A 17,783-nucleotide genomic window follows, 5' to 3' on the forward strand; every position below is an offset into this window, starting at 1 on the left:
AGACACAGGAACGTGTCCAGGTGGGTTTGGAATGTCTGCACAGAGGGAGACTCCGCGACCTCCCTGAGCAGCCAGTTTCTTATTTTCTGCCCTAATTGCAAGCTGAGAGTCCTTTTAGTCCCTGCTACACTCCTTATTTGTGCTGGGAGAGCTCCAGTGGGGAAAGTCCTCGGGAAAAAGGCCCTGGAGAGACTCTGCTCTCCCTTGCTCTGACTGACTGTGAGGCCCCAGGCTCTTCCAGGCTGGGTCTCTCCAGCTCTTTCCCTGCCTCCTGATGAACATATGAAAAGCCTCACGTCCACCCTGAGGTCCCACAGCCAGAAAAAGCAATCCTGACAACTTTTGGGAGGCAGGAATGTGCTTCCTCCCCCTCCCCAGCTCTGCCGGGAGGTACAAACGAACAGGGATGTACGAGTGCATCTCCACTCAAACCCACAATTATTGGCTGTACATCCACCAGAACTTCTGCTGAATCTGACAGATGTTGTGCCCTCTATTTCTGCTGGGGAAGTGCAATTGTTCCCCTGGGTTCACCCCAGGAATTAGGTCATGGCAGTGAAGGAAAAGTCACGGATCCGAGCATTAAGAGTCGGAAGGGAAGAAGTTATTTGTGGAAGTTAAATTAGTCTGCAAAATCACACCCTTTGCTTTCTTTCCCCTTTCCCCCATCTCAGTGTATGCACTTTTAAAATGCTGAGCCCTTGACAAGGTTTGAATGACTCCCAACTCAAGCATCACGTTGCCAAAAGCCTCTTTTGTTTCTTTACAGTTTGCGTCTTCCCGCACGTACCAACGGCCGGAGGAATCCCCTCCAGCCACGGGCTGAGACGTCACAGTTGGAGATATGTGTGAAAGAGGAGGTGCAGAATGAGGTCCAGCCAGCCATCCAACAGCTCAGGGAGCAACCAAGAAAAATACAGGCACAAAAAAGGCCCCTCTGTGCAAAGAAAAGCTGCAGGAGCACGATTGTGGAGCCAGAGAATATCCTGAGTGGGGAAGGACACACAGGGATCATCCAGTCCAACTCCAGACATTCCAACACTCCCCCCTGTCCCTCAGAGCGTTGTCCAAACCCTCCTGGAGCTCTGGCAGCCTTGGGGCCGTGCCCACTGCCCTGGGGAGCCTGGGCAGTGCCAACCACCCTCTGGGGGAAGAACCTTGTGCTGAGATCCACCCTGAGCCTGCCCTGTCCCAGCTCCAGCCCTTCCCTGGGTCCTGTCCCTGCTCCCAGCGAGCAGAGGTCGGTGCTCCCTCAGCCTGAGTGGGAAAAGTGAGGGCTGAGAGGATTTGTCACCTCAGCAGTGCCCTCAGGGGGATGAAGGAACAGGAAAGTGAGTTGCACAAACATCCCAGCGTTGGAGGTCAAAGAGACAGCTCAGACACAAACATTTCATCATGGATGTCTCCAGGCACTGAAAGGTCTCCATCACTCAGCCTCAGACAGGGCTGAACAAGGGACCTGCAACTTAAAGGTCAGGTCCTGTGGCTCAGTGTTTATGTAAACCAGGGGAATTTGGCAACACAAAAATAAATTTTCTCCCCGTGGGTACAGACCATTCAGACTTTGACGACTTGGAGCTTTGCTCCTGTTCCAAATAGACTGTACAGCCTGCAAGGGTTACACACTTCCCTTGAACTAAAGACCTTTGACCACATCCAGTGACTGGTTTTGCTACACAGGAATTGAAGAAATACCTATTTTTCCAAAGAAATAAGTTTGGATATTTGAATCTGCGGGTTCCTAAACGGTCCCTCCTCTGGACTAAGGCTCCCATTGTGCCTACACAGGCCTGCAGTTCACTGAGAGCCCATAAAATTTCATGTGGTTCTGCCTGGGCTTTATTTTAGGTTCTCCAGCCCGTTTTTTTTTTTGGTGTTTTTTTTTTTTTTTGATTTATGGTTCCCTCATTTTTTCTCTGCAGCTGCGGAGAGATATAGTAAAGCTACTGTGGAGCATTTTGAAAGCAGGGCCTCTGAGAAGTTTCCAAAGTGCACACAAGCAGGTTATTCTTTGGCTTGTTTTCTTTGGCTGGGCCTGAGCGGCGCAGAGTGAGTCAAACAGCATTAACTTTCAAGAGGGAAGTGGTGTGGTCAACCAAAACTGTTTGTGGTGAGATTGCAGAGATACGTGGAGCAGGTAATGAGGAACAGGGTGTAGGTGGGAGAGGCAGACCCAGCCAGACAAACAGAATCCTTAATAATTAAATCAGCACAGTGGCATAATTTTTTTTTTTTTTTTTTGCCTTTACTGTGACACAGCCTGGCTTTTCTGGCCTGGTCAGCCTGGAGAAGATGGCCTGGTGCTTGATGGACTCAAAGGCAGAATAAAGGTCAGGCACTATTAAAATAAAATCTATCAACTTTTTGTTTATGGCCCGTTGGATTCTTTCTCCTGCCTCCTCCCGTTTTTACAGGCTGTTCCTTATCTGTTCCATGATTAAAGAAGGCAAGGAAGATGTTTCCATCCTTCCATCTCTTCAGGATGTGTTTAAGTTGTTTGCAAGCACATTGTGTCCCCGGACAGCAGACAAATCCTGCTCTTATGATTCAGATGCAGAGACAAAATGGTCTTTCACTGAATCATGGAATGGTTTGGGTTGGAAGGAACCTTAAAATAATACAGTCCCACCCCCTGCCATGGGCAGGGACACCTTCCACCAGCCCAGGTTACTCCAACCTGGCCCTGGAGACTTCCAGGGATCCAGGGGCAGCCACAGCTTCTCTGGGCAACCTGTGCCAGTCTCTCCCCACCCTCCCAGGAAAGAATTCCTTCCCAGTATCCCACCTAACCCTGCCCTCCCTCAGCTTCAGGCCATTCCCCCTTGTCCTGTCACTCCATAACCTTACCAAAAGCCCCTCTCCAGCCTCTTCCCAATCTAGGAGATTACTTCTGGCTGTGTAAAATCCAGACCCTCCAGCTTTAAAACCTCCATTTGTCTCCCATCACTATTGCACATTTGGTGTCATATTTTCAACATCATCTTCTGTTAAAACAATCTCCATGTTCTCCAAGCCCTGTCCAACCTGGCCTTGGACACTTCCAGGGATCCAGGGGCAGCCACAGCTTCTCTGGGAAACCTGTGCCAGGGCCTCACCACCCTCACAGCCAAGAATTCCTTCCTAATATCCCACCTAACCTTGTTCTCCTTCAACTTAAGGCCATTCTCTCTTGTCCTGCGCCTCCATGTCCTTGTGAAAAGTCCCTCTCCACCCTTCTTGGAGCCCCTTCAGGCACTGGAAGGACATAAATCCTCTCCCCTCACACTTTCCACGGAGCTGCCCTGCCCTGCACTGACACAGCCTGACCAAGATTCACCATTAACACTGATAAAAAACTCATTTACTCGTCACAATTCCCACCTGCAGCCAAGAGCAAGAGCACAAAGGGAGATGCAGAGGAAAAATAAAGTCCTTTTTTGCATTGTTCACCACAGAGGGCAGAGGAGGAAGCAAAAAGCCTGCAGGGTTTCCGTGTGGGCCCGGGAGGAGGGAATGCTGCACCTCCCGGTAATCCAGGCCGGGCAAAGCTGGGAGGGACCGCAGGGCAGGTGGATTTTCACTCCTTCCAGTTATATTCCAAAGAAAGGGTTGTTCACTGGAAGTGCTGCACAGCTTCATTTGGTCTCTCCCTTGGACATGTGGTGTTTTGGGAAACCCCTGAGCGAGGCAACTCCTCAAAACCTTCGGAAAACGTCCTGGCACTGCCAAAACCTTGTTTAGTGACCATCTGACCACTCCATGTGGGGTGAAAGTTTCCCTTTCTCTCTTCTCCAAGCGCTCTGAGGAGCCTGAGGAAGAGGAGACCTTGAGGAAGAGGAAAACCTGAGGAAGAGGAGACCCTGAGGAAGAGGAAGCCCTGAGGAGGCATTGAGGAAGAGGAGGCACTGAGGAAGAGAAGAACCGAAGGAAGAGGAGGCTCTGAGGAAGAGGAGAACCTGAGGAAGAGGAGAACCTGATGAAGAAGAGGCCCTGAGGATGAGGAGAACCTGAGGAAGAGGAGGCCCTGAGGAGGAGGAGGAACTGAGGAAGAGGAGGTACTGAGGAAGAGGAGAACCTGAGGAAGAGGAGAACCTGAGGAAGAGGAGACTCTGCGGAAGAGGAGAACTTGAGGAAGAAGAGACCCTGAGGAAGAGGAGGCACTGAGTAAGAGGAGGTTCTGAGGAAGAGGAGGCTCTGAGGAAGAGGAGAACCTGAGGAAGAGGAGACTCTGAGGAAGAGGAGAACCTGAGGAAGAGGAGACCCTCTCTCCCACCTCCTGTGGAGAGCAGGGCAAAGCAATCAGGTCACAGAGCTTGGGTGCCCTCCAGAACACCCCTGAAGGAAAATTTGTCATCTGCCCAGAGGGAAAGTGGGATTGGTGCTCCAACAGCCCAGCTTTGTTAGGAAACCTCCTTCTAGGAAGGATAAAGGCAATATGACAGCCCTAAAACCACTCTAGGTTTAGGGTTGTCCAACTTCAAGCCTGTCCAGCTGAAGCAAAGCCCCAGCAGCTGCCTCAACACTTTTGTTCACTCACAGTTTCCTATTTCTCTGGAAAATGCTCCCTCCAAAAAGATCTTAGTTTGTTCACTGATCTTAACAGCTCCAAATCCTGGGCAGGGAAGTGCAACCAACAGGAGAAAGTCAGACCTAAGGACTGCTTAGGAAAGACCTTCAGAAATAATGTACATTCACCTCATTCTGCTTTTGTTACAATTCCAGAGCATTCACCCAGTGATTCCAGCAGAGAGAGCTGGAGGAGGGTCACCAAGAGGATCCCAGGGCTGGAGCAGCTCTGCTGGGAGGAAAGGCTGGGAGAGCTGGGATTGTTCAGCCTGCAGAAGAGAAGCTTTGGGGTGACCTGATTGTGGCCTTGCAGGGCCTGAAGGAGCTCCAGGAAAGATGGAGAGAGATTATTTCCAAGGGCTGGAGGGACAGGACAAGGGGGAATGGCTTCAAACTACCAGGGAGTAGGGTTAGATGGGATATTGGGATTTATATATTAGGAAGAAATTCCTCCTTGTGAGGGTGGTGAGGGTCTGGGATAGAATTCCCAGAGAAGCTGTGGCTGCCCCTGGATCCCTGGAAGTGTCCAAGGCCAGGTTGGACAGGGCTTGGAGCAAGCTGGGCTGGTGGAAGGTGTCCTTGCCCATGGCAGGGAGATGGAATGAGCTGTTCTTTAAGGTCCCTTCCCACCCAAACCATTCCATGATTCAATGATTCCATGAGGCTTTGTATCCTTTGAAAATCCCATCATGCAAATTTAGGTAAACATGGTAAATATTGCAAATATTCACCACAGCCTTTGTAACTATTCAACCACCAGGCAATAAAATAATGAGTATTAAGTGCAAATGAAAAGCAAAAAAAAAAAAAAAAAGAGGATTGAAAATAACTACCTGCCTGCCCTCAATTTTAAATCACACTAATTCAAGAGGGGTGAAAAAAAAGCTATGTCAGATGAAGTGACTCAAAAAAGGAGTTGAAATAATTTCTGTAGGACTGGGCCAGTTTTAACATCATTCCTAACCCACACAGCAGCAGCTCTGGTTTTCTGTGTCCCTGCTTTCTGTGAGGAAGGAGCTTGTCCTGTCAACACTTCTGCATATCTTTAAAATGACAGCCAAATAACTCAGCAAGAAAATCCATCTGAGCTGCCACACTCCCAGAAAAAGCAGTGTTGTCACAGGATTTCCTGCTCCACGCATTTGATGATTTTACTGAACCAAAATAAATGACAAATTCCCTGCTCACATCACCCAGCGCCGACTGACTCAGCAGTGAGGTTGATAAATGCCAGGGAAATTAATCCTTTTCCGTCTTTTCCGTGTGGAAAAACAGTGTCTGCACCACGAAACCTCAAGGGCTGAAAACCCACTGAGGTTCTAGGTGTGGAAGAGGATAAAAAGGATTCCCACCAACACTGCTCTGCCAGGGAGTGCCAGGCATTCGTAGAAATTTTATAATCCTTTGCTCTGCCAGTTAAAGTCCATAAAGTCCTTCCAGTGCATCCAGGGGCTCCAAGAGAGCTGGAGAGGGATTTTCACAAGGACAGGGAGTGACAGGACAAGGGGGAATGGCCTTAAGCTGAAGGAGGGCAGGGTTAGGTGGGATATTAGGAAGGAAATCTTCCCTGTGAGGGTGGGGAGGCCCTGGCACAGGTTGCCCAGAGAGGTTCTGGATTCCCCCAGTCCTGGAAGTCTTTCTGCTCCACCCAACCTGGCCCTGGACACTTCCAGGGATGGGGAATCCACAACCTCTGCAATAATAAACTGCTTTATTTTGTTTAATTGGATTCAATTTCTCTTTTTTTCACCCTTGGGTGGACACACACACACACACACACACACACACACAGAGAAAGGAAACCAAGAGCAATCCCCACCTGTCTGTGCCCATTTGGAGCCAGCAACACTTCAATTCACATCCTGGGGATTTGGGGAGTGATCACAGAACCCCACAATCATCAGGGTTGAAGGAGACCTTCAGGGTCACCCAGTTCCATCCTCACCCAGCACCACCACAGTCACCCCCAATCCATGGCCCCAAGGGACACATCCAGACACCTCTGGAACACTCCCAGACACAGGGACTCCACCACCTCCCTGGGACACTTATTCCAAGGCCTCACCACTCCTGCAGGGAGAAATTGTTTCTAATCTCTGATCTGAACCTGTCCTGGGGCAGTTTGAGGCCATTTCCTCTCCTCCTTTCAACCCTCCTGTCAGGGAGTTGGGGAGAGCAATGAGGTCCCCCCTGAGCCTCCTCTTCTCCAGATAAACCCCCCCAGCTCCCTCAGCTGCTCCTCACAGGACATGTTCTCCAGACCCTTCCCCAGCTCCATTCCCTTCTCTGAACACAAAATATTTTGTAAAACACGTGATGTTTTGTAAACCCCCCCAGCCAGCTCGTGCTTGCACAGAACTCTTCCACAGGCCAACCATGAATGTCCCCAGAGTGCCCCCATCACCGAAGGACAAGTCCACCCCATCAGTGGACACAAACACAGAGCCACAGGCCCAGCAGTGCCCAACCACCAGCTTTCCTTGCAGCCCATCCCTTTTTTTTTCCTGTCTGGGCAGAGTCTATTTAGGTTGGAAGCTCTTGGAGGCAACTGCCTTAGTCAAGGTTTTGTGAAAGTTGGATTGTGAGACTGGGAGGGAGGAAACACTGGGAAAGGCAGAAAAAGGCTCAGTTGCTTTTCTCAGCTGTAAGTACCACCTTTTCCTTTACATGTTTTAACAGAGTCATGGAATCGTGGAACGGTTTGGGTTGGGAGGGACCTTAAAGTTCATCCAGTGCCACCAGGGACCCCTTCCACTAGCCCAGGTTGCTCCAAGCTCTGTCCAACCTGGCCTTGGACACTTCCAGGGATCCAGGGGCAGCCACAGCTTCTCTGGGCAACCTGTGCCAGGGCCTCCCCACCCTCACAGGAAAGAATTTCTTCCTAAGATCTAATATAAGCTTTTATGGTGGGGCTCTTCCAGTCACATGGTGGTTCACCCTGTTAGGGTTTCCAAGCTTTTAGCTGGTACCTGTCACTCTCAGTTCCCAACACATGGAGGCACTTGCAGCAGAAAGAAAGCAAGGAATGAAGGCATTTTGGTTTTTTTCACCTGGCTGGAATGAACAGGATTTTCTGAGAACAGTTTGGCTTTTATAGTTATTATATTAGGAAAAGGTTCTAAAGGTGCCAGAGGGTGGTGGGCACTGACCAGGCTCCCCAGAGCAGTGGGCACAGCCCCAAGGCTGCCAGAGCTCCAGGAGGGTTTGGACAACGCTCTGAGGGACAGGGGGGAGTGTTGGGGTGTCCTGGGCACCTTTGGATGATCCCTGTGGGGATATTCTGTGATTCCCTCATTTTCCTTGCACAAAAGGCTGGAGGTGGAAGTGGTGAAACCTCAGAGGAATCCTGAGGCAATCCCAGCCTGATCTGTGCAGGAAGAGCCTTCCCTGTTTCTGCCATGGGATGGGGGATTCCAGCCTGTCTTGGGCTCTGCTGACTCCTCCTAGAAGCTGCTCTGGGAGTGGAAATTCGTGGACAAAGCTTGGACAGGACAGAGGAAAGTATCAGCAGAGCTGGTGCCCTGAACACCACCAGCCCTTGGGGACTCCCTAAAAACCACCTCAGGCTGGGCAAGGGGACATTTGGAGATTTCTTTCCCAAATCCACAGGCCATGGGCTTTCCTGGAACCTCCCAGGTGAGACAGAATCACTCCACATCAAGGTCTGGGGGGTGTCCTTAACTCTCCTTGACCTACCCCTGTGTCCCTCCCTGGCTTTGCCAGGAAGCAAAAGGAAATTTTCCTTCCCAAAAAGTCTCTTCTTGGACCAGCTTTTTAAGCTCCTTCTCAAATCCTGCTCAGCAATATATTCCTCTCTCTCTCTCTCTCTCTCACTCTTTGCTCCTGCCCTTTGATACAAGGATGTCAAAAGCCTCTTTGGGAAAACTCCATATCCAGCAGGGGATAATCACATTTAATGCCCAGCTTAACCTTGGGCCGGGGCTAAATCCATGTAACCTTTTCCTTTTTGCCTCACTCTCAGGCACCTGATCCATTAGTGAATTTTTCAGAGCTATGTAGGTTAAAACAATTCAATGAGGAAAACAGAGGGAAGCAGTCAAAAGAAGAAAAAAACCTAATTTTTCAGCAGATGCACACGGTAGGTCAAATGGCCTGAGGGAAATATTTAATTTAAGAGTCATACTATTCTTACCAAGTTTCCTAACCAAAAGTATTTTCATCAGGAGCACTACTCTTGATCTGGTTACTGCTAATGATTTTCCCCATGGACTTAGCTCATAAAAACATAAATTGCTTTATGAATCATAGAAATCATAGAAGTTGGAGAAGAAAACGATGGCTTAGGTCATCTTGCCCTTCTCCCTGACAGTGCAGTCTGATTTCTTTGCACAAAAAACAACCCCCATTTTGAAAATAAGCATTTATTCAGAAGCGGAGAATAGAAATTCTAAGTTCAAAAGAGATTTAAAAAAAGTGTGTAGTGAAAGCAGGGGAGGAAGAGCCAGATCCTTAAGTATCTTGGGTCTCTTGATGAGCTGTGACAATTTGATGGGAAGTATTGTCTGGACAGGGACAGGCAGAAATTCAATCATTCAGGTTGGAAGAGGATTTCAGGATCATCCAGTGCCACCCTCACCCAGCACCACCAGGATCACCCCTGATCCATGGCCCCAAGGGCCACATCCAGATACCTTCAGACACAGGGACTCCACCACCTCCCTGGGACACTTATTCCAAGGCCTGACCATTCCTGCAGGGAAAAATTGCTCCTCATCTCTGACCTGACCCTGCCCTGACCCGTCACCTTCCAGCATTTTCCACAGAGGACACAGACACTCATTGGAACCCTCAGAGAAAGCCAGTAAGTAAAACACCCGCTGGAGTTGGTTTTGGACTTCAGCTTGACTTTCCCTAGATGTCTGTAAGACACCCAGCATCTCATTTTGTTCCCATGGCTCCCCCAAATCTCTTGGGAGCCAGGACATCTTAGGAGATACCTCTTGGTCTTTCTGTAATTCCTTCAGCTCCAGTGATTCTGTAATTCCTTCAGTGAGTGACTCCTGGCTCTGTGAGTATTCCCAGATATCCATTACTGAAACTAGAAACTCTCTAATCCAGCAGTTTCATTTTGATTCTGGTTTCAACACAAGCAGATCAATCCCATTTTCACTCCCTTCAGCACCCACCATGGTTTGACACATCTCACCACGACAGGAGGCCACGTGGGAGTCAGGACAATCCACATCTCCCTCAAATATAGGGAGAGAAGAGACACTGGACTGGTCACAGCTGCCACTGGGATTTGGGAACCCTTGGTGAGAAGTCAAACCCAAAGACTTTGAAGCCCACGTGAAAATGAATATAATATAATATAATATAATAATAATAATAATAATAATAATAATAATGTAATATCACAATTTGACAGGCTGAGGGAGCTGGGATTGCTCAGCCTGGAGAAGAAAAGGCTCTGGTGAGACCTAAGAGCCCCTTCCTGTGCCTGAAGGGGTTATAAAAAGGAGGGAGAGGGATTTTTAAGCAGGTAGAGAGTGACAGGACAAGGGGGAATGGTTTTTTACTAACAGGGGGCAGGGTTAGATTAGAGATTAGGAAGAAATTCTTTGCTCAGAGGGTGGTGAGGCCCTGGTACAAAGATTCATGGGGCAGAGGATTTCCTGAGGCAAATCCAAGCTGCAGAAATGGGTTGGGTTTGGGGGAAAAGGGGGGACAGTGGCACCCACTGCTCTGCAAGAAGGTCCAGAAGCAGATGCCATGAAAATGCCATTTTTGGAGCTGGAGATGCTACTTCTGTGACTAAATAGAGTTGGGATCAGGGAATGTCCTCACAGACTCCTTGCAGTCAGTCCCTTTGGAAAGGCTGGGAGAGCTGGGATTGTTCAGCTTGGAGAAGAGAAGCTTTGGGGTGACCTGATTGTGGCCTTGCAGGACCTGAAGGAGCTCCAGGAAAGATGGAGAGAGACTATTTCCAAGAGATGGAGGCACAGGACAAGGGGAATGGCTTCAAAGTGACAAAAAGCAGGGTTGGATGGGATATTGGGAAGGAATTCCTGGCTGTGAGGGTGGTGAGGGTCTGGGATAGAATTCCCAGAGAAGCTGTGACTGCCCCTGGATCCCTGGAAGTGTCCAAGGCCAGGTTGGATGGGGCTTGGAGCAACCTGGGCTGGTGGAAGGTGTCCCTGCCCATGGCAGGGAGATGGAATGAGCTGTTCTTTAATGTCCCTTCCAACCCAAGCCATTCCATGATCCCATCACCCCTCTGTGCTGCATCAGGAATGACTCAGCAATAAAGGAGCTGTGCATTCCTGCGGGGGGGGGTTCCCACAGGGACCTTTCCTGATGACAGGCAGAAAATCTCCTCCCCCCTGCAGCTGATTTGTTTCCAAATTAAGGACCAGGAAGCTTTTGCACACATTTGGGTCGGGAAGACACGTATGTTCCCTCTGCCCGTATCATATCTCCACTTCCTTTTTTAAAATGTAGAATCTTATTAAATATTAACTATTACACCAGCTGAAGAATTGATTTAGAGCAGAAGCCGTGCCTGCAGGATGAGTTTGTCTCTTACCCTTGCAGCAGATGTATATTCAAAGAACTAAAGTTTATTTTGTTGTCTGCAAACCCTGAGCATGCCCAGGTCGTTGCATACACAAATCTACCACTTGCATATACAAATATCTTTTTAATGTGCACAGCTGCCTGGTTCACTGGGGAGATTTTTCAGGGACAATTCAACTTAAAAAAACCAAAACAATAACAAAAACAAAACAACAAACCAAACTAAATAAAAAGCTTTACCCTGCCAGCAGTTTTTGTTTGAAAGTCTGTCCTCAAGTCCAAAAAACACAGGTCAGATTTTTCCACCAAACACATGCAGCATCCTGGTGCAACTCAGGCAAATGAAGGCTTGAGAAGAAAACATGAGTTTTCTGAGCTATTTTAGTTGCAGTTTCAAACATTTCTTTTCTAGAGAAGCAGCCCCGAGCTGTGAGTCTCGTTCTCTAGTGGGTGTTTGAGTCCTGCTGTTCTGTCCTCCCGGGACAATTCCCACTTAAGCAACAGCCAGAACTTCTGCCAAAGGTGCAGGAGGAGTGCAGGACACCAACCACAAACCACAATTTACATTTTGATAAAAGTATGAAAATGCCCCATTTGGGTTTGTGGCTGAGGCCAACAAATGCCTCTGGTAACAGGCACAAGCTCTGGAATTCCCAGCACAGGGAGGACATGGAGCTGCTGGAGAGAGTCCAGAGCAGGAACCAAGAGGATCCCAGGGCTGGAGCAGCTCTGCTGGGAGGAAAGGCTGGGAGAGCTGGGATTGTTCAGCCTGGAGAGGAGAAGCTTTGGGGGGAACTGATTGTGGCCTTACAGGGCCTGAAGGGGCTCCAGGAAAGATGGAGAGAGACTATTTCCAAGGGCTGGAGGGACAAGATAAGAGGGAATGACTTCCCACTGACAGAGGGCAGGGTTAGATGGGATGCTGGGAAGGAATTCCTCCCCCTGAGAGTTGTGAGGGGCTGGGAGAGAGAGAATTCCCAGAGAAGCTGTGGCTGCCCCTGGATCCCTGGAAGTGTCCAAGGCCAGTTCGGACGGGGTTTGGAGCAACCTGGGATGATCTTTCAGATCTCTTCCAACCCAAACCAGCCTGAGATTGAACATTCTCTCCCTGCACATCTGCTCCACCCTCCCTTCACCCCCCAGACACAACTCCCTGCCCTCACCACCTGAACAAAACAGCCACCTGTGGGGAGGGTTTGGGTAATTCCCCAGGGATATCAAACCCTTCATCTCCTCCTTGTGCTTCATTCTTTCGAAAAAAAAAAGAGGAGAAGGAGAAGAGGGAAGGTTGGCTGGCTGAGCAAACAGGTTCTCCTGAGCTCTGCCACAGTATGAGGGAGAGGGAACTCAGGAAGGACACTGAGATGCTGGAACAGGTCCAGAGGAGAGCAACGAGGGGAAGGGACTGGAGCACAAGTGTTGTGAGGAGAGGCTGAGGGAGCTGGGGGGGCTCAGCCTGCAGAAGAGGAGGCTCAGGGGAGACCTCCTCACTCTCTGCAACTCCCTGACAGGAGGGGGGAGCCAGCTGGGGGTTGGTCTCTTTTCCCAGGCAACCATCAGCAAGACAAGAGGGTTGGGTGTTCAGCTGTACCAGGGGAGGTTTAGGTTGGAGATTAGAAAGAATTTCTTTGCAGAGAGGGTGCTCAGCCATTGGAATGGGCTGCCCAGGGAAGTGGTGGATTCTTCATCCCTGGAGGTTTTTAAGGACAGACTGGATGTGGGATCAGTGCCATGGGCTGGGAACCACGGCGGGGTTGGATCAAGGGTTGGACTTGATGATCTCTGAGGTCCCTCCTAACCCAGCTGATTCTATGATTCTATGATTCTATGAACTCCAAGAGGTAACAACCTCATGTCCTGTCTCAGGCACTTATTTACGTTTGCAGGGTGGCTGAGCTTGAAGGCTCGGATCAATGACATATTGGTTTCCAATGCTTTAAGATCCTCTTAACATCTGAAAGGCAAGACTAGCAAGAAATGATGTGTCAGGGATCCTCTGCCCACCTTTTCCCAGCATCCCTCCTCTCAGCTCTTGTCTAGGAGCCAAGTCAGCCCCAGGGAGGTGCTTCAGAAAAATGCAAGTCACGGCCTGGACCAGCTGGACACCAAATAATCATAAACCAAATAATCATAAACCAGATAATCATCCCTTGGAGAAGGGATGATTAAAGCCATTCTTAGGACAGCCATGGCTTCAAACATTCCCCCTGCTCCACGTGCACTGGATAACGCTGGATTTCACCAAGCCCTGCCCTGATCCACCACCTTATCCCCCTGGAAATGCCATCCTGAGCTCACTTACTTCTGGGTTCCCGAGGTCCATCCACTGTTATCTTGATGGCTCTGTGGTATGTGGCTACTTGGGGGGGGTTGGTGAACACCGTGATTGTCAACGTGAAGCTTTTCCCTGCAACAGGAAAAAAAAAACAAACACCAAAAAAAAATAAGTTACTGGGGAAAGAGAAACTCATTTCTGGCAACACTCACTCAAACACCCTGAATGGCACTGAAACATTTCAGCTGAACATAAAGCTGTGCCCAGAGAGTGGGGTGTATAATCCTGGTGCTGGATTCGTTCCCCTCCGTGGCAGCTGCTCAAAGCTTTCAGGGGAAAGGAATTAATTTGTATTTAAATGATCTACGCTCCCGTTTGTATATACAAAAAAAGGAGGTTACCCCTAACAGTTGGAGTTTATCTGATATGCATGACTGCTGGGATGTTATCTGTGCTTTCTGAAGGGTGGTAGCTCAGGGAGGCTCAGAAATCGTGGCTGACTCTTCCAGAACTGCCACGGGAATCTGGAGCAGCAGCACTTGTGAAAATTAAAGAGAACTGGGTGCTCAGATCGTAAAATCCCAACGCTTTGTGGTCGAGGCCACCAGGAGATCAACTCCATATTGTGACCCAGAACCCTTTAAAAATTGTCTGCTGCTGCCATGCCAAGAAACAAGGGAATGGAAAAAAATAATAATAATAAAAAAAAAATCCCTGCAGCTCGTCCACAGAGAATTAAAACAATTTATGAGGACACAGCAGAGCATAATGCTCAGTTTCTCTATTATTCAGCAAGAAAACCATGAAGGCTTCTTCCAAATTGTTATGTGCATGGCATAGATCTGAGCTGGGGAAAGTGCTGCTGCCCCTGGATTTACTTCTGGCTTTTTTTAAATATCAAAAGCAACGTCCTGCATCTTTGATCAGCCCTGATCTCTGCATTCGTGACAGCCTTGGCATGGGCAGCAGTGCAAACATTGCCTGTCAGCAGGCTCAGCACGGTTCTCTCAGCATCACAGAGGACTCAGAGGCTGCCAGAAATCATTGGTATCAGCAGGAGACATCAGGGGACATCACCCCAAGTTAGATAACCAGGAACTGCTGTAAGAAAATTGAGGTTGCACATGGAGATCTCCCTCTTTCATTTTACCACTTGGCTCCAGCCCTGCTGAGTGCTGAGTTAGTTCCTTTCCAAACCTTCCTATTTTTATTTTTTTTTCTCCATTTAGCTGCATAAATAAGGATAAATATAAATGTTATCCGCCCTCTCCACGTGCATTCCCTTGCAATTCAATCCTTCCCCTGATGCAGCTCCTGCCCTGGTGCTGATGGGCTGCAAGGGCAACACACACACAGGGTTGCTGGGAACTGTCCTCAGCACATCCCTAGGAATTTGGGACAGAATTTGGGATGCATTCCCCACACCCCAGGGGTGAGGAGCCATGGGGAGGTGAAGTGTCTTGGCTGGGATCTTGCAGGAAGCCCGTGGCCAGTGATGTGAATTCCTAAATCCCACTGGAATCCTGAATCACAGCCCCGACAAACCAGAAGCTGGAGCACAAATCCCAGTGTCTTCCCACCTCCATATCCTTGCTAGAAAGCAGTTCTGGGGATGGAAATCATCGCTGCAGAAGCCAAAATGATTCCAGATCCCTGCATCCCACCCACTCTTGGGTCCTACATCCCCCCTGAGCGAGGATGGACGTGCTCTTGACATTCATTAAATACCAATTACAGCTTTACAGCTTGATTAATCTTTCCCTGCCAGCACAGCAGATCTCTCTATGAGGCATCAGCAACGAGGTTTGATAAACTTCCCCCCAAAAAACTTTACCACCCATCCCATTAGGCTTAACAAATGTCAGAGAAGCCCCCGCAGATTTTCCTTCTTTCCGAAATCTAATTTCTCTGTGTCCTTATGTGCAACACTCAAATCACTAAGACTGAAAGAACTTTGAAAATACACTTTATTCCCTTTACTAATCTGCAGTATTTCCACCTTGCTTCCAGTTTGGGTTGGTTTGTTTTTTTTTTCTGACAACTCTGCTAGAACACGTAGTGAATTTATTTCTTTAGGAGGCTCTCGAGATGTTTCTATATATGAAATAAATGCAGGAAAAAAACCAAACAACAACAGGGAAATGTGGTAAAATGTGGCTACACTAAGAGTCTCCAAGACCAGAATAAAGAAGAAGAGGGAGGTGAAGTAAATTCCAAGATTTTCTGCAGAGCAGAGGATCTCTGAGCCCGTGTGAGGCTGTGACACGAGCTGGCAGGAGCAGGAAGACACTTAACTTACTTCTTGTTGACAGAAGACTATTCATTAACCACATACTGGTTAACCACAGGCCTATATAACCATAAACCTCCGTGTCACTCACCGCTCTTACCAATAATTCTGGCTGGGTGGTTTTTTTTTTTTCCTCTGGTTGTTCTGTTTCATCTGCATTCGCCTTTATTAAGTGGTTTTATCACTTGTGCATTATTCAGCATTTATGGGTCTGGTTGACAAAGGCACATTTAGATTGGAGGTATTGTCAGGGAAATGTGTGTTTTATGGCTGTACCTGTTTTGGGATGACAGCAGCACCATAAAACTCTCCTCCTTGCTTTTATGTGTTACGGTACAACCATAAAACAGACTTTTATTTTCAAATACGGTTGCATAATCCACTTACACATGTGTGTGTGCACCTACAAAACTGAGCCAGACAGCCCAAGTGAGGTACTGACCTCTCTGATGGCTGTAAAGAGGGACCAAACACCCCCAAAAAAGTCATTCTGAAACTCTGGCCTTGTTTGGATGCCCCCGACAGCCACGATGAGGATTTTGGTGATGTCCCGGCAGTCGCGGCCAACCAGCACGAGCCAACAGACTCCCTGGGTTAAACATTCCCATAAATCCGTGGAAAACCACTCACAAATGAGCTCAGGTGTGTGACCCACGCCCCAGGAAGCTGTGGGTGTTGCTGTGCCATCCTGGGAGTCTTTGGAAGGGCGAAAGGGCTCATGGGTGACATGGAGCTGTGCCTTGCTGGGGGGGAAAGAGTCACTTCAGCCACTGCTCCCCTCTCTGTGCTATCCTAATATTGGGCACATGGCACCTCATGAGCACAAGGATTAAATTGTCCAGGGGTTGGACCCCGGGCTCTGCCTTTGGAAACCCTTCCCACAGACATCAAGGCCTCGGAGGTGTGAGGGCAGAGCACAGCACTCACTGCTTTCATCCTGCTCTTCCCTCCCAATCAGAGCAGGAAAAAACTGCTTAGCAATGTTTATTTCTTGCAAGAGCTTTAAGGTCAGAACCCTTCCCCAGGAAAAGTAATGGAAATGGAAACAGGAGCATTCCTGGTCGGGACACAACGGTGACTTTGGAAATGTTATCTGGACACTGTTGGTGGGTTTGTCAGAAGTGCCCTCAAGAATCACTGCTGATTTGACAGCTGGAGTCAGAGAATTCCAGAATCACTGAGCTTGGAAAAGACCTCCTAGAGCTTTGAATCCAAGCTGTGCCCCATCCCCACCTTGTCCCCCAGCCCAGAGCACTGAGTGCTCTGGGCTGGGGGACAAGGTGGGGATGGGGCACAGGGTTGACTCCACGGCCTGGGAGGGCTTTTCCAACCCAAATAATTCTGGGATTCTCTGATATCATCTGCCAGGACCTGCTCAGCAATACTATTCCTGGACCACCAGGAGGTGAAGATCAACCTGATGTGGGAAATGAGCAAACTGGGCCAGTGGAAGGTGTCCCTGCCCGTGGCAGGGGGTGGAACTGGATGAGCTTTAAGGTCCTTTCCAACCCCAACCATTCCATGATTCCATGATCAGCCTCCAAAAATGAAGCATCTGATGGTGCTGTGCCTGAAATACAGGAACTTGGAGCCTGAATCCCACCTGCATCCCACCTGCATCCCAGAGTCTGGAAGCAGAAGGAGCAGGGAGTTCCCACCTCCCACTATTCCAGTGGTCCTCCAGAGCAGCTCAGAAGGGCTGCTGATCAACCTGATCTGGGAGGTGAAGATCAACCTGATCTGGGAGATGAAGATCAACCAGATGTGGGAAATGAGTAAACTGGGCCAGTGGAAGATGTCCCTGCCTGTGGCAGGGGATGGAACTGGATGAGCTTTAGGGTCCTTTCCAACCCAAACCATTCCATGATTCCACAATCAGCCTCCAAGAAGGAAGCATCTGAAGGTGCCTGAAATACAGGAACTTGGAACCTGCATCCCACCTGCATCCCACCTGCATCCCACCTGCATCCCAGAGGCTGGAAGGAGAAGGAGCAGGGAGTTCCCACCTCCCACGATTCCAGTGGTCCCCCAGAGCAGCTCGGAAGGGCTCTAGAGGGAGCAATAGGCTCGTGAGCTGAGGCCCCTGGGAATGTTTGAGAGGAACCAAGGGGGAAAAAAAATGACTCCCCGAGTGAC

At 49.1% G+C, this 17,783-nt stretch overlaps 1 protein-coding gene across 2 annotated transcripts in view; it reads right to left on the bottom strand.

Annotated features, from left to right (window-relative positions):
* RUNX1 (RUNX family transcription factor 1) overlaps positions 1–17,783 on the bottom strand; it is a 188,583-nt gene that overhangs the window by 50,548 nt on the left and 120,252 nt on the right. For both annotated transcript variants that reach the window (XM_032680123.1, XM_032680124.1), the window contains one exon: positions 13,385–13,489. In XM_032680123.1, the coding sequence (XP_032536014.1) occupies positions 13,385–13,489 (105 nt within the window). The remainder of the gene's footprint in view (positions 1–13,384; positions 13,490–17,783) is intronic.

This window comes from Chiroxiphia lanceolata, chromosome 2 (assembly GCF_009829145.1).
Source record: "Chiroxiphia lanceolata isolate bChiLan1 chromosome 2, bChiLan1.pri, whole genome shotgun sequence".
Classification (NCBI taxonomy): Eukaryota; Metazoa; Chordata; class Aves; order Passeriformes; family Pipridae; genus Chiroxiphia; species Chiroxiphia lanceolata.